At 37.7% G+C, this 16,501-nt stretch overlaps 1 protein-coding gene across 1 annotated transcript in view; it reads left to right on the forward strand.

Moving 5' to 3' along the window:
* Nucleotides 1–16,127, forward strand: part of LOC134536568 (leukocyte tyrosine kinase receptor) — a 311,306-nt gene extending 295,179 nt beyond the window's left edge. The window contains exons 22-23 of the mRNA XM_063376323.1: nt 4,746–4,971; nt 5,940–16,127. Of these exons, the coding sequence (XP_063232393.1) occupies nt 4,746–4,971; nt 5,940–6,527 (814 nt within the window). The 3' untranslated portion in view covers nt 6,528–16,127. The remainder of the gene's footprint in view (nt 1–4,745; nt 4,972–5,939) is intronic.
* The last annotated feature ends 374 nt before the right edge of the window (nt 16,128–16,501 follow it).

A 16,501-nucleotide genomic window follows, 5' to 3' on the forward strand; every position in this document is an offset into this window, starting at 1 on the left:
AGTGAGAATATATTCCAGCCGAATTCAAGTAGATCTTTCCTACTTTGTAAAAATGATGGACTCCTAAAAAGGAAGCATGAAGACGATGAAGACACTTCAACATCATCAACATCGAATTATTACGGTAAATTGGGTGAAGACGATTCCTTCTACGGTGATTGTTACAGTGACTCTGAGGCTGTTGACAAAGACATAGACTATGATGAAGCACCTAAAGCTGCCAAGATCGAAGAATGTGGCGGTGTCCTGAGACCGAAACGATGGAAACGACGTGATATATTAAATAAATCTGATCAAGCTTGTGATGATCACCATCTCAAACATGAAAGTTACCCTGAGGTTGGTGGTAAAACGGAAGACACCAGAGATCATAATATTTATTATAAAGGTGCAAGGAAGATGGTGGTAGAAGAGAATGATTACACTTCATGGAAAGATCCAAACATATTGGTTGACCGGCTAAGACTTCTACATGGTTCGCTTTGTGCAGGAAACTATTCGTGCATCAAAGAAATATCCTTCATACTCAAGGAACTGAGGAATGCTGGCTACATACAATAATGGGTTTTTTTACTTGCATTTGTATAATGTAAAGCAATAAAATAAATAATTTAAATTATAAGAATTTAATGTTTTTATTTTTGTATTCTGATTTCTAACTAAGACTTAGATCTCCTAACTTGTGCTTCCTTTTAGCCTTTTTTTGTTGATGGAGCTTCCAAATGTGCTGCCTTTTCGATGATGGTGCTTCCAAATGTGCTGCCTTTTCGTTGTCGGTGCTTCCAAATGTGCTGCCTTTTCGTTGTCGGTGCTTCCAAATGTGCTGCCTTTTCGTTGTCGGTGCTTCCAAATGTGCTGCCTTTTCGTTGTCGGTGCTGCCAAATGTGCTGCCTTTTCGTTGTCGGTGCTTCCAAATGTGCTGCCTTTTCGTTGTCGGTGCTTCCAAATGTGCTGCCTTTTCGTTGTCGGTGCTTCCAAATGTGCTGCCTTTTCGTTGTCGGTGCTGCCAAATGTGCTGCCTTTTCGTAGTCGGTGCTGCCAAATGTGCTGCCTTTTCGTTGTCGGTGCTTCCAAATGTGCTGCCTTTTCGTTGTCGGTGCTTCCAAATGTGCTGCCTTTTCGTAGTCGGTGCTTCCAAATGTGCTGCCTTTTCGTTGTCGGTGCTTCCAAATGTGCTGCCTTTTCTTAGTCGGTGCTTCCAAATGTGCTGCCTTTTCGTTGTCGGTGCTTCCAAATGTGCTGCCTTTTCGTTGTCGGTGCGTCCAAAATGTGCTGCCTTTTCGTTGTCGGTGCTTCCAAATGTGCTGCCTTTTCGTTGTCGGTGCGTCCAAAATGTGCTGCCTTTTCGTTGTCGGTGCTTCCAAATGTGCTGCCTTTTCGTTGTCGGTGCTTCCAAATGTGCTGCCTTTTCGTTGTCGGTGCTTCCAAATGTGCTGCCTTTTCGTTGTCGGTGTTTCCAAATGTGCTGCTTTTTCGTTGTCGGTGCGTCCAAAATGTGCTGCGTTTTCGTTGTCGGTGCTTCCAAATGTGCTGCCTTATCGTTGTCGGTGCTTCCAAATGTGCTGCCTTTTCGTTGTCGGTGATTCCAAATGTGCTGCCTTTTCGTTGTCGATGCTTCCAAATGTGCTGCCGTTTCGTTGTCGGTGCTTTCAAATGTGCTGCCTTTTCGTTGTCGGTGCTTCCAAATGTGCTGTCTTTTCTTTGTCGGTGCTTCCAAATGTGCTTCCTTTTCGTTGGCGGTGCTGCCTTTTCTTTGTCGGTGCTTCCAAATGTGCTGCCTTTTCGTTGCCGGTGCTTCCAAAAGTGCTGTATTTTCGTTGATGTTTCTTCTATTTTTAATGTTGTTTTGACTCTAGTATTATTGTTAATGGTTCTTGATTTGACTAGCGTATTATTCCATACGGTGCATGTATATAAGCGAGTCCTAGACAGCAGGACGCTTAGTTTGTTACTGACGTCGTCGATGTAAGGTTCACCTAGTTTGTTTCATCTGGTGTATTAATCACGTAATTACCTGTTCTTGCGAACTCGATGGCATCTTTACCGACTTTAACGACGAACTCGATGGAGGTTGTACCATCGACTGCGGGAACCATGACGTCAGCGTTGACGATGGTGGAGCAGATTCCGTTGGCAACGTCGATGTCAACACTGGAGGAGACTTCAACAGACGTGGTACCGCCAGCAGAAGAGAATTTAATGCTACTAGTGCTGGCTGCACAGGGAAACTCGACGAACGCTGGTTCGTCATCAATGGAGACTTCAATGGATGCCAAATCGACAACAACTAACGAACATCGGTGCTGTTACTGCGACAAGATTTTCTCAAACAACAGCAATGCTCGACGACATGAGAATAGAGAATGTGCCAAGAACCTATATCGTAAAATGTTTGATTGTGAGAAATGTCATAAGCAGTTTGCCAGAAAAGATAATATGAAAACGCACATGAAGGCATGCAAAGGTCCTTCTGTTCGGTAGAAAGTAAAGGTTTCAGCGCAACAACGATGCATTAATGTTCATAAGAGTATGCCTGGAGATGGTGCAACTGCGGCAACGTCAGTATCTGGATCCGGTCTGAAAGGTTCGTCTTCATCACCACGGTATCCTTGCAGCTACTGTGATACGTCGTTCGCATTTGCTCATGATGCACGAAGACATGAGCGGAGCAAATGCACGAAGAATCCATCTCGCATGAAGTTTCAAAGTGATGAGTGTCTTGAATGGTTTACTCGAATTGATAATTTGCGATGGCATGCGAAAAACTGTAAAGGTGAAGTCCGTGTGCCTACTGCTGAACTACCTGCAGAAATTTCGACCCCTCGGTTTAGGTTGAAGGCTCGTGAGCGTACAAGCAAGAAAACCGATGTGCAGCAACCGATTGGTATGACGTCTGAACAGGAAAATAAACCTAAGACTGTGTTCGGCGCATTACAAGTGAACGATAATGGCTTCTACTTAGCGCAGTCTGCATTTCGTGGAACATTGAAGGACTACTATTATTTAAATACGTTAGGTGAGTCGAAAGACATTTGTAATTTTCTTGATGATATCAGAGAGGACATAATCAATCAGCTTACTGATGATGTAGCAACAGACGGACCTTTGAAATATAACTTGTGGTTGGACTGTATATATGGAAAGCCATATTCGTTCGATGACAAAGTGAAGAAGTGTGCATTCAAGACATCGGCTGCAGTAATTTACAGTTCTAACGATGTGAAGCAAACTTTTAAAAACGGTTTTCTAGAAACTCTGTCAAGAAGAGGTTGACTATGTCTGTAAAGGTTCTGGCTGGACTCTGTCTAGTATAAACCGATTGGAGCTAAGAATTAGTCATTTCACACCGCTGCGGAACTAAATGATTATAAGATTGCTGGCTTTCGCAAATGATCCTGTAGTAGAATAGAAATTATGTAATAAATATTATGTTTGTAAAAGAACTTGTGGTGTTTCATTCCTCGAACCTGTTACTATTATGTTAAATTGATGTTATATTTAATTTTTTTGCATCGTCCTAGATCGTACCAAGAACCTTAGTCGACCTAATCAATCAGTATATAGATATCAAATTTATTTAATGAATTTTGGAATTTTTCCCGAATTTCTAGCTAAATAATTACGGATTTTCAATTTGGCGGCCAAATGACAAGATGTCGGGTGTCACAGCAATAATAAATTATTACTGTACTCTAGCGGATAAGAATTAAACTAACTTGGCGTCAGCGCACTCTCGCCGACGATACACTGATGATGGCTTCCAGCAGACGAGGACAAGATGGCGGACATGACGTCATACTAGATGACGATATATATATTCTTTGAAAAAAAAAGTGGAGGGAGTCAGTATGCCTGCAGTCACCGCGGGGGAAGGATCGGTCGCCATTTTTATTTATTGCACTCGTCGGGTTTGAACCGAGGACTCCGAGCTCCGTGTCGTAAATGTTTGTTTTTTAAATATTTTATTAAAAATTTTATTATTTAATTTTTTTATAATTTTTAAATTTTTTTCATTAAAATCGGATAATAAATTTAAAGATGGCGGCCGTAACGGAAATTGCAACGGTGACGTCATAATTCAAAATGGCCGATAACACAATGACGGAATGTTCGAGAAAACGAAATGACGTCATTCAAGATGGTGGATCCAAGATGGCCGTCGGGGTCAAGGTCAAAGGTCAAGGTCACATCCTGATAGAGGCTTAACTGAGGCTTGAGTTAAGGATGCTTAAGCCTCTATCAGGACATTTCTAGCCGCTGGGATTTTTGAGGAATAAAACGGGAAATTTTCCCTCGAAACGGGAATTTTTCCCTCGAAAACGGGAAATTTGTTCTTAAAACGGGAAATTTTGAGTCATTTTGAGTCATTTTTGAGGAATTTTGAGGAATTTTTGCCGCCGTGACGTCACAAATCCAAGATGGCGGACCGACAATCTCAATCCACCGCCTGGCGCCTGTTTCAGGACTGGCTATGTTATACTACTTGAGTGAACTTTCTTGGCTTCTGGGTTTAAGCTGCCGTCGAAGGCTATATTTCACCGAAGTTTCGGTCGACCTTTCAGCCAGTCGCCTTCTTTATGGTAGCGGTAACGTCGGTGAAATTTTTCGCCTTCGACATGGCTGCAGCCCAGAAAAAAATTTCAGACAATGTGTCGTGAAAGCCTGCGATCCTCGTCGGAAATGCGTGCAAAGCTTCGCGGGTCCCGTGCGCGGACTGCCGCCACGTCTGTCTGGCTTGGGCGCAGGTCGTTCGGCGTGCTGCTGTGGGAGGTGATGTCGCTGGGCTACATGCCCTACACGGGGCTCACCAACCGCGAGGTGATGCAGCTGGTGACGAGCGGCGGGCGGCTGGAGCCCCCCAGCAACTGCCCGGGCCCCGTGTACGGCATCATGACCCAGTGCTGGCACCCCAGCCCCGACGAGCGACCCAGCTTCGCCACCATCCTCGAGCGGCTGGGCTACTGCACGCAGGTGCGGCCGACGAGGCGCTGTCGTCTACGCTATCACGCAACTGTAGTTTGTCTCTTTGCTTCTTAGAGGTTGACGTGAAAGCCACTCGAATGATTTTGATGACTTTTTAAAACTCTAATGTTTAAATTTAATAACTGGCATAAATTTTATCATGCTAAGATGAAAGAGCCGAAAATATTAAAATGAAACATTTTTTTTCACAACCAAAGTGCAACCAATATAAGGTGATCTCCCATTCAAAGTTCATTGAAAATTTAGGGGGGGAGGGGTCGGTCTTGAGTGGCCCTTGCATTATATACCATACAACCGAAGCTTGAAATAAACCATAAAAAAGGATTGGCAAGATTTCTTCGCCTCCACTTGCAAAACTGAATCTACCAACCACGGTTGCGTTCATTTTCCAGCGCCAATGGCAGGATTAAATTATTGGTCGCGATTGGATATTGAGTCACATTTGAATTAAAGCTTGCTGATGTTGTTGCGTATTCCATTAGATTGAGCACCTTCATACGAATCGCACCGCCAATCTGGTTGCCATCCTGTTGTTTATTGAATCGAATCCCCAGCAAGAAAGTTTGTTTAACGGCCATAGACAATTAACATACAATTTAGTTTTACAATAGGTTCTTAATAAAACCATTTTTTGTATAATTTTTAATATTTTTTATGTATATCAGAAAAGTTTTTAACTTTCACAATATTAAAAGAAATTGAATTTTTTATACATCCCCTCGTTTGAATTAAATTAAATGTTTGTTATATTCATCATTTTTCAACCAGCGCCCTAGGCAACTTACAAGAAACTAGTTTATTATAACAAAGAAAAAATGTATCTTGCTAGCCACATGGGCGAGGAAATATGGGGATCGTTCTAATTTTGACTTGAATCAGTTGTTGCACACACCCACTATAACCTCGTGGACGAGGCGGTGATGCGGGGCGTAAGGTCGCGGTCCGTCCCTCCGCAGGACCCGAACGTGATCAGCGCGCCGCTGCCGGTGTTCCAACGGCCGCCCTCGACGGAGCGCGACGCCACCATCATGCGGCCGCCGGCGCACGAGGACTCGTGCCTGCAGGTGCAGCGCGCCGCCGACTACCTGGTGCCGCTGCCCGCCCCCGAGGTGCCCTCCTCGCCGTCCACCAGCAGCGTGGACAAGCTGCTCGCCAACTCCGCCTCCGACTGGGAGACGAGCTTCGCCATGCCCGAGTCGCGCTCTACGCAGCCGCTCATAGAGGGCGGCTCCTGCAGCAGCGGCGAGGCGGCGGTGCCCTCGGCGCCCGACCGGCCGCCCGCCGTCGGCAGTCTGGTCAGCCTCGAGCACGCCTCGCCCAACAACAACAACAACAACAACAACAAGACCGGCAGCCTCAAGGGAAGCATGCCCTTGGACCCGTCGGCCCTGGCCAAGCAGCCCTTCTCGTACGTCAACGTCAGCGTCACCCCTTCCCGCGCGCCGCCTTCCAAGGACTTGGACGGCGAGTGCCGAGCCCATCCGTTCACCGTCCAAGGCGCGGCGGCACGTAACATCCTTTCTGACACGGAGATCTCCTGTTGAGTCCAAAACGCGGTGGCTCGCAAGATCCTGTACAACACGGAGATCTCCTGTTGAGTTCAAGGTGCGGCGGCCCGCAACATCCTGTCCGACACGGAGATCTCCTGTTGAGTCTAAAGTGTGGTGGCTCGCAACATCCTGTCCGAAACGGAGATCTCCTGTTTATTCCAAAACGCGGTGGCTAACAAGATCCTGTACAACACGGATATCTCCTGTTGAGTCTAAAGCGCGGCGGCCCGCAACATCCTGTCCAACACAGAGATCGCCTGTTGAGTTGAAGGCGCGGCGGCCCGCAACATCCTGTCCAACACAGAGATCGCCTGTTGAGTTGAAGGCGCGGCGGCCCGCAACATCTTGTCCGACACAGAGATCTCCTGTTGAGTTCAAGGCGCGGTGGCCCGCAACATCTTGTCCGACACAGAGATCTCCTGTTGAGTTCAAGGCGCGGCGGCCCGCAACATCTTGTCCGACACAGAGATCTCCTGTTGAGTTCAAGGTGCGGCGGCCCGCAACATCTTGTCCGACACAGAGATCTCCTGTTGAGTTGAAGGCGCGGCGGCCCGCAACATCCTGTCCGACACAGAGATCTCCTGTTAATTCCAAAGCGGGGCGGTTCGCAAGACCCTGTCTGACACGGAGATCTCATGTTGAGTCTAAAGCGCGGCGGCCCGCAACATCCTGTCTGACACAGAGATCTCCTGTTGAGTTCAAGGCGCGGCGGTTCGCAACATCCTGTCCGACACGGAGATCTCATGTTAAAGGGTGATTGCACTGCAGACTGCCACCTTAGATTAATTTTCTCGGTGTGAATATCTACTTCTATTTAATTAAACCTTTAGGTTTTAAATTTAACATCCCACCGATTAATTGAATATATTATTTTTTATATTTTACAATATAAATAACAGTATCTGTACCAGCATATTGAATTTATTTGACATTTACAGCTAGTCCCCACCGAAGACATGGCTAACTTAATTTTTTTAATAACGAGTAGTAAAAGTGTTGCCATACGAGCTTAAAAAATGTTGTAAAATTCATGCTGTACATAATAAAACTGAAACTATTGTAATCTATCTTCACCAACAAGCGTTCTCGTAAGTAATGAATTGAAATAAAGTATAGAAAAATATATTTTAAAAAAGAAGGTGGCACATCGAAGTACCAAAAAATTGTTTCAAAAAAGGTGTTAGAACGCAGATGGAGTTTTCTCTGGGACTTTGACCAATACAAGGTAATTGAAAAGTCTCGGTGTGACTTAATGTACAAATAATCGTCAAGAAATTATAATGTGTGAATAAAAGAACAGGAAAAGAACATCAGACTGAAATTTGGTGTTATGTAGTGCTTTTTGTATAAACAATTTGAGACAATGCCAGTGATAAATAAAAATCACATTTTCTAGAACGTAAGCAACATTTTATATATAAAACCATGTAATTACTTGATTAAACTTGTAAATTTACAATGTATAGTATGTCATATTGATCATTGTATACATATAAATATAATTATGTATAAATAGGCTGTAAATTTTTTTTCGTGGATTGGTAAATGTGGTGATACTATGGAATGTACGAATTATTTTCATGAATAGTTATAATTGATACAAACATGTTTGGTAAGAAGATGGTTTCGCAAGGTAATTTTATAAGGAGGTATGATACGGTGAACATCTTAAGTAAATATGTCGTGCTATAACCTGTTGTAATATATGTACTTTGATTTGGAAGATATAATCATTTCTGAATTATAACCGAAAAAATGGGCTTTTTGTTCTTGAAAATTATGTTAATATCAGGGGTGTCATGCTAAATAGGCGTTACCGAACCAGTAGGAGAATAGAAAGGAATACTGTTGTTATAACCACAAGCCAGGAATAAACAAACACTTTTACTTCCACTCTTATCATAGAATTTAATTACTACTAACCCAATCATGTTTTTACATATGAAGTTTGTTAAATTAATGATTCAAAAATTTTAGCACCCGTTTGTGTTACATATTTCAATTTTTTATTAGCAATACCTTATTTAGAAAAATATAAATATATAAAATGGTTGGAAAAATTCTTATTACAGTACACATAGGTGACTTTAGTACAATATTAATAGCCTAGAAAGACATCTACTATCAAAGAAATCGCGTAATTCTTATCAGTCAGAAATTAAAAAAACAACGTATTTGGACATGTAGCAGATCTAATTTCAAGTGCAGACATATTGGAAAAAAATACCTCACAGTACACTGCGTGCCTATATCTTCATTCAAGTGGGAGCTAATTTTCAACATGCAAATGTATAATCATTGTTTGAAATCATTGAAGTTCTATACTTGTTTTGAGTAAAAACCTTGTGGGCTGTGATACGGCACTACGGATGACACCCCTGCCTAGTCTTTGAAGTTAAGCCTGGGACCAAAATCATTGCGAGAGAGCTTTCTTGCTCATTCTCGTTCACACTTGACATCACATATAGTCATCTCTCTCTCTTTCTCTCTCGCTCTCTCGCTGTCCTAGCCCGTGCGGGAGGAGAAAGCGCAACAAAGGAAAAGTATTGTGACAAAATGCCCTAAACTCTTACACACACATTGATAACCACATTAATTATAGAAGGGACGTTCGATTTTGTCAGTTTATAGGATACAGCGTGGTTTAGTTTTATTAAAAATAAATTATTTTATAATTTAAGATGTACTTTTTGAGTAACATTTTATTTTGAAATAACAATGTTGAATTTTACTAACAGTTTTATTTTCACATGTCAGTCTGTACATTCACAAACTTTTCTACATAAAACCCACCCATATTAAGGCACTTGTAGTATCGTACAACCTGCATTTGTATCCCATCCCCATAAAAGTCTGCCGCTTGATTTAACAACCAATGAGATTCGGGGAAACTCATCAGATAACGACGAAATCGTATCGTTAAATCTTATCGTTTAATTTCTGCAACACGTCTTCAGCAATGTCAGAAGTTCACCCACTTCGTTCCTCATCATGAACATTCGTGCAGCCATCTTTAAAAGCTCCAACCCATTTCGATACCATTCCTTGGGTCATAATGTTTTCTCCACACACTTCAATGTCTGATGATGAATTTCAGCCGCTTTCGCGCCTTTAGCACTAAGAAAACGAATCGCAGCGCGTATTTCACAGTTGCAGTCGGTGGGATTATCAATCGGTGACGGGCATTTTGAATACACTTAAACAAACGTAAACACGGCCAAATGTTTCCGTAATGGCGTTTGTAAATTGCCAACAGACGTAGGTACACATCCCGCATGCGCGGAATGCCGACCGCAGCGCTGCATCGGCAGAATTCGTAAACGGTACTTACTTAAAAAACACCTCTCTTATGTAAAGTCATTGATTTAAGTGGCACCCAGTATTTTAAACGCTCAACATGGCTATTAACTGCTCAATGTAGCTTTCGGTTTGATATTTTCGGGTTAAGCAAAAAATCGAAATATAATTTAGAGGCCAAAAAATACATATTTAAACGGTGATAAGGGCAACTGAATGTCATTCCCAGGGAACAGTAAAATCCTTAATCCGTGTATCACGTGAACAAACATGTTCGAGAGAAAGAGAGAGAAGGTATAAAGTGAGAGACTTAGCTTAAGTATTCTGTATTTGCTTAAGTATTTGCTTTCATGATACCAAAGTAGCTACATATTTGGGACGATAAGCTTGTATGGTATATGAAAGGCCTCCCGGAGAAAAAAAAGGATTGCGTTGTTTAATTTTTCTTTATTTTAATTTTGTACAAACCTTAAAATGAGTAAATTGACACACTGTTGAATGGAATGAAAGTTAATTTATTGAATATAAATTGAATATGTACTTATTTATGTGTTTGTCAAGTTATAGGGGTAAACACAAGGAAATATTAAGTTGCAGTTCAATATACTCATTTTATAAAACCTTGGTAATTATTATATTCACAACATATTTTTGTTTTTACATTTACATTATCAAAGTATGTCGCATCTATTGGTAAGAGTAAATTAAAGTTATTTTGGGAAATATTATGTACTTAATTACTTAATTAGGATGAAAGTGTATATAAAAGAACTAATATATGACTTTTCCATCTCACAAATGATACATGTTCAGGATTTTTTTTGTGACTAAATCCTAATTTTAAGAGGGTGCAATTTGTTTTTTAGAGCTGATAAAGATATTATTTTGTGTCTGCATAAAACATTCTTTCTTTTAATTTTCATTCTTAGGCTTTACTATGGTCGATTCAGTCGCGAAAATATGTTTAATTTTTCAAAAGAGTGGCATAACTACATGAAGCCTTCCACTGGCAGTGTTGTTTGAAAGATTCTACGTTAAATGTGTAAACACACGTGGATGATGTGTAAACAAGTTTTCTATATAAATGTAACTTCAAACATTATAAACGTTAATTGGGCTCTGTCTTGTTGATATAAAAACTTCAACGGTTAACCTTAAAATTACTATCTTAGGAATTACTTTTTACGTGGTGTGGGGGCAATATTTATTTTTATTTTAACTTAGCTTGTCACCGCACAATGTATTTTCATTACTGCTTAATTAGCAAAGATTAAAGAATCACACGATTTTATAGGGAGGGGGATATCCCTCGATATATCGTTTTCTCTTCCGTTGGATTCCATTAAAAATAACATTTAAAGTTAAACCCTCTTCTAGCTGTCCGTTAGTTAAAATAATTTTTGTGCATAGTTTACAGGAATTATCCTAAAAAAACTATTTTTTATATATATTTTTGTTTTAAACTTTCTTACATATATTAAAAAAATAAAAGGTACTTAAGATTATAAACATATAATTTTTTTTAAAGAGCAACACTATTTTTGTATTAAATTATTTTTACTCTTTTTTATTGTATTCGAAACTCAATGAAAATTAATCTGTTAATTTTATTTTTCACGTTTGTGTGCCTAATATTTTATTTTTAAACGCGCAATTTTTTAAGTATATGTAGCTTCTTTCATTAATAATTCAAGAATCAAATATTGCGTAGAAATGTTTTTGTTAATATAACGTATAATTTTATTTTCGAATGAATTTTTACTTAAAAACAAATTACTTGTTAATTATACTGTAAAGTAAATATTTCTACAGCCAAAACCTAAAAAATAACTAATGATTATATAACCTTGAAAAAATTATTAATTTTTTTATTTCAGAAAAAGTAGTTAGAATGATTATTTTCATGGTTTCGAAGGAGTATATTTTTATGTACAGTTAATACATCAGTTGTATGTGTGGGGTCATGTAAATACTTGTTTGTTTCCTAGAAAAGTTGAGAATGAAAAGTGCGTAAAGAAATAATAAGACCACTTGACACCTGAATATTTGCTCTATAAGATTTCCTGTACTAAATATGTGTACAGTTGTACTATTGTGTAGGAGAGTGTTATAGGTTTGCATGAGGTGGAGAAAAATGCTGTAATATGTGCAGATCATTACATGTTCTATTTCACACATTCCGAAGCAAAATATACCTTTTGGATTATTTAGTTTTCACATGCTGTTCACTGGTTATGGATAAAGTTTTAAGTAAAATATTTTAAGTAACGAATTATTGTATGAACTGATTACAAGTACAAGGTGTTAAAAATGGTTTGTAACTTATATAATTATAGTAAAACATACTTATGTACACTACAGTTCCATTTATAATCTATAAATAATTTTGTGCTAAGCCGAGTTATATTTAACTTTATTATTTTGACATGAAGGAAATTATTTATTTAAATTATATTAATTTTATTTTGTAGAACTATGTCATGAAGTCACTTAATACTCGATAGTATAGTTTCATATTTTTCATGTAAGTGCAGTTTCCAGCAAAATTTTCGAAGAAATGTCGAAAAGTTACATTCTACACATTAACACATGCCACGTTACGTTACTGATTCAAAGACAAAAAAAATGTGCCTCCGTTTGTTGTTTCTTTACTCTATACGTTTGTTTTCGAAAGAGTAATGAAATGGCTCCCCTACATTCTTTGGCGCGAATTTTTTAAAATCCAAATGTATTAAGCACCTACTTCACAATGCTTTCCCTTGTGCCATATTTTGAAGTATTTATTCAATAATGTTCTTTCATTAACTCAAAAGTCGCATACTAATCAACTTCTACTTACGTGTCAATTAGCTATACACTTGCACTTATTATTCCCGGGTTTCATATGCCGTGTTGATAATTTTGATTTTTTTCGTCATATATTTGTTGTTCTGTCACAAGTACTTGCAACAAATATTTATTAATTGTTACATATTGGATTTTAAAAGTCGTGTGTCTGCAATTGTTAGCATTTGCACGAGTTTGTACATCGGTTACATTACACTTACAAGGAGAGGTCGGCTACTCGCCATCACTGGGTTAACAGTAGATTTAGGGCTTGACTAAAAGTTTTTACGACGAATATAACACCAGCACATGGGATTCAATTACTGAATAGTGATGGAAGAATTTAATTTTTGTATACGATTTCCTATTGTAAGCTTTAATTACAATAATCTTGGAATTTTATTCGCAATCCCAAGTTTCCATTATTATGCGCCTGTTAAAATAATGACGCCATATTATGCCTTTTGTGAAAACATAAATTAATACCATTCTTTATCCATTATTTCGATTAATATCTGACGTAAGTATCATAAAAACTGAAAAGAAGCTAAAGAAAAATGGGTTCCTCGCGGGGACTCGAACCTGCGACCCTCACAGTACGAATCCGAACTGAGCCAATAACAGCTTTGAATTTACGCCACAAATGCATGAAAGCCAAAGCGTTGAATTTCATGTGTTCTTATGTTGCAAATAAACTTATTCGAATCTCGGACGCAAAATTTAACGTATAATTCTTTAAAATAATGCCGAGTGTGATAAATATACGAAAAGTATTCATTTTACGGAAAAACGGTAAATTGGTTTCTCCTTTATAAAATGTAGCTATAATTCTGTTTAACAAAATAATGTTCTTTATTTATCAGGGCAAGCCAAACAATAAGAGTACCGAACGTATCGCATGTAAATGCCTCCATACGGAACATGTGATTTTTCTCCCTAGACCGGAATTATCATCGCCTGCGTTTTCGTGGCTATGCTTATTTAGGCGCGTTCAGTGTGGAATTTTAGTATGCGCCAGAAATGATATGATATAATTGTACATTACGCAAATAAAAATTAACAGGTAAAAATTCAAAGACGCATTAATGCAGAAACAGCTATAGCCACGAGTGAAGTCGTCAAAATGGCGAACCCACGTGAAGTAATATGCACCTGTATATATTAACCTTCGTGAACACCGGGGGATATACTAAGCGTATTGATGTTCTAAAGTAATACATTTAATTTCAACATTTAATGTTTAACTGTAAAAGTTTTATTACGATATTCTTTTATTTAACATGGTTTAAAATATATACAGGCAAACAATGTCTTATGTCTCTACACTATGACATAACGCTGCGCTTTCTCTACATTTCAATGTTAAGTAAGGATTGTCAAAATTGTAATGCGTATTTTTTAAGTTATTTTTTATTTATTTTCATGACTATAAATCATAACACAAAGTATTAAAAGATAATTGTAGTATTATAAAGTTCAGTTTGGCACACCAGTACGCGTAGTACATTCCTCGATGTTCGCGAAGGTTAATATATACGGATTAATCACGAGGGTCCGCCATGTTGTCGAGATTTCTGAGACTTCCACATGTGGCAGCACCATGTTTACACATTGTCGTTTTAATCGACTTACGTTATATTCACGAAATCACTCTTCCCAAAGGCTGTATACCGAAAGTCTAGGTGTTTACACATAAAAATGTATGTTTACTATTCCGAGAATAGGGCCTATATAACATATTCAACAATGATAATAATAATTTCTATGGGTAATATTTTTAAAATGCTTAAAACAGTTTTACAAAACGCTACGAAGATCCAGTTAAAGCACTTGATTTTTCAATGGATTTTTAGTGATTCGGAAAGAGATACAGTGATGAATATAGACGTAGATAATCGCAAGCTATGTTATGCATATCTGAGCTCAATATTAGCCAGAAGGAAACCGGCGTTACTAATCCACAGAGATGAGGACACTATTGGATGACAAGCTTACCTATAGTTAGTGTAGTGAAAAAACATAGACTCTTTTAATTACACCAGAAACAACACCATGTCTGTCTAAAGAAATTGCATTGCACTTTTAATTTTCAGAGTTCTTCTTATCTGAGACCTATAATTTTGCAATCAGTGATACATCATCTGCCTATGGCAAAATATTAAAATACAGTTAAACATCGTATATCTGAACTAGCTGGGACCAAAGACGATCCGGACAGTCAAATATCCATATATTCCGGGTTAAAAGCTAATAAGCAAAACAACGTCCTTAAATAAGCTGACTAACCGTTTGTTACGATAAAAAACTAAGATTTGTTACAAAAATACTGAGTATATATACCCTATATTGTTTACAAGACATAAAAAATATATAAAAATAACTTTTCACATCATTTAAAAATAATTTATGATAAACTTTCTTCTGTTTCAAACAAGTATGGTGTTTGAATGAAGCACAATCACGCAAAAGCGGTGCATAACAGTTCAGCTGGAGTGGTGTCAGGCTGATGCTACATGTACGCTATGATAGTTTGTCAGCTGGTGTGTTTTCTTAAACTCAACAAAAATCATTTTACTACCATAATTCTACTATCTATGCAGGAACTGTACATTTAATCAAACTTAAAAGTGAATATTTTCCTTACTTATAGTTACATTCTTGATATAGTAGTTAAAACTTTTTATGTGAACATTAAAACAAATCTGACCCATATTATCTGGAGATATAGATCAACGAAGGCCACATAAACGAGGTTTTACGGTGTGTACAAATGTATAAGGTAGGGTGACAAAAATGGTTTTAATTTGAATTTTCCCTCAAACGTTTATATTTTTTCAATCATAATTACTTCTAGAGTGTTTTGTATGTTTCCAGGGTTAGTTTTTCGACTGGCTGTAATGCTTCAACCTGTAAGATATTATCTGACATCACATCACTTAATTGCAGCAGAAAATATTATTCTCGTTTCCTATGTTATGTTTCCTATGTATGTCAGTAGGTGCTTTAAAACAATAACAATAATTGACTATGTACTTTTTTTGTTTATTGACATTCATACAATGAGAGAAAAATGTTTGCAGAGAAATATTAAATTATCTTAGTTGATAATTTTGTAACAAAATGCCCAAAAAAGTTTTTTTTTTAAACTACAATAGTGTTAGTAATTGTAAATATTATTTATTTAGGCCTACATCATGCTACTATTTTAATAAATTAAAATTTTTGTATATTTTTCTCTTTATTTTGTTTTTAATACTTACAAAAGTGTTTTCTGTGTTGTTCTTGAATGTTTCCTGAATTTTTGTATGTACTTAATGTCCAAAAAGTATGACAATAATGATAGTAACAACAAGCTTTCGAATTTAATTTAATTTAATAGTATGTCCATGAGGAGACTGTAATACTCTTCTTGCTATGTGAAACAGTTATGGCTGTTATATATAGTACATAAATAAAGTTTTATTGATGTTGTGTTTTATGTATGTTTGAGGCGTTCTTGTTCTAACCAGGGAACAAAATAAGGACTTTTACTTAATTGTTTTTGATGGATACATATTTTCTTTGATGTACCACATTTTATTTCAAAGTTTTTTTTTATTTATATAGATTTCATTGTATATAATATATATTTTAAATGTGTTTTGAAAGAGAGGCATTAAAAAAGGTTTAAAAAAATCATATATTTTATCCAAACCCAAAATGTTTTGTTTGCCAAACTTTATCTTATACTTATATATTTCAGAATATTGAGATTTTTTGACTTTTGATATTAACAATAGTTTTCACTAACCTACATTTATAACTGTAATAAACTGAAAATGAAAATTATTTCGGTAATACATTTA

This window comes from Bacillus rossius, chromosome 1 (assembly GCF_032445375.1).
Source record: "Bacillus rossius redtenbacheri isolate Brsri chromosome 1, Brsri_v3, whole genome shotgun sequence".
In the NCBI taxonomy this organism is placed as follows: domain Eukaryota; kingdom Metazoa; phylum Arthropoda; class Insecta; order Phasmatodea; family Bacillidae; genus Bacillus; species Bacillus rossius.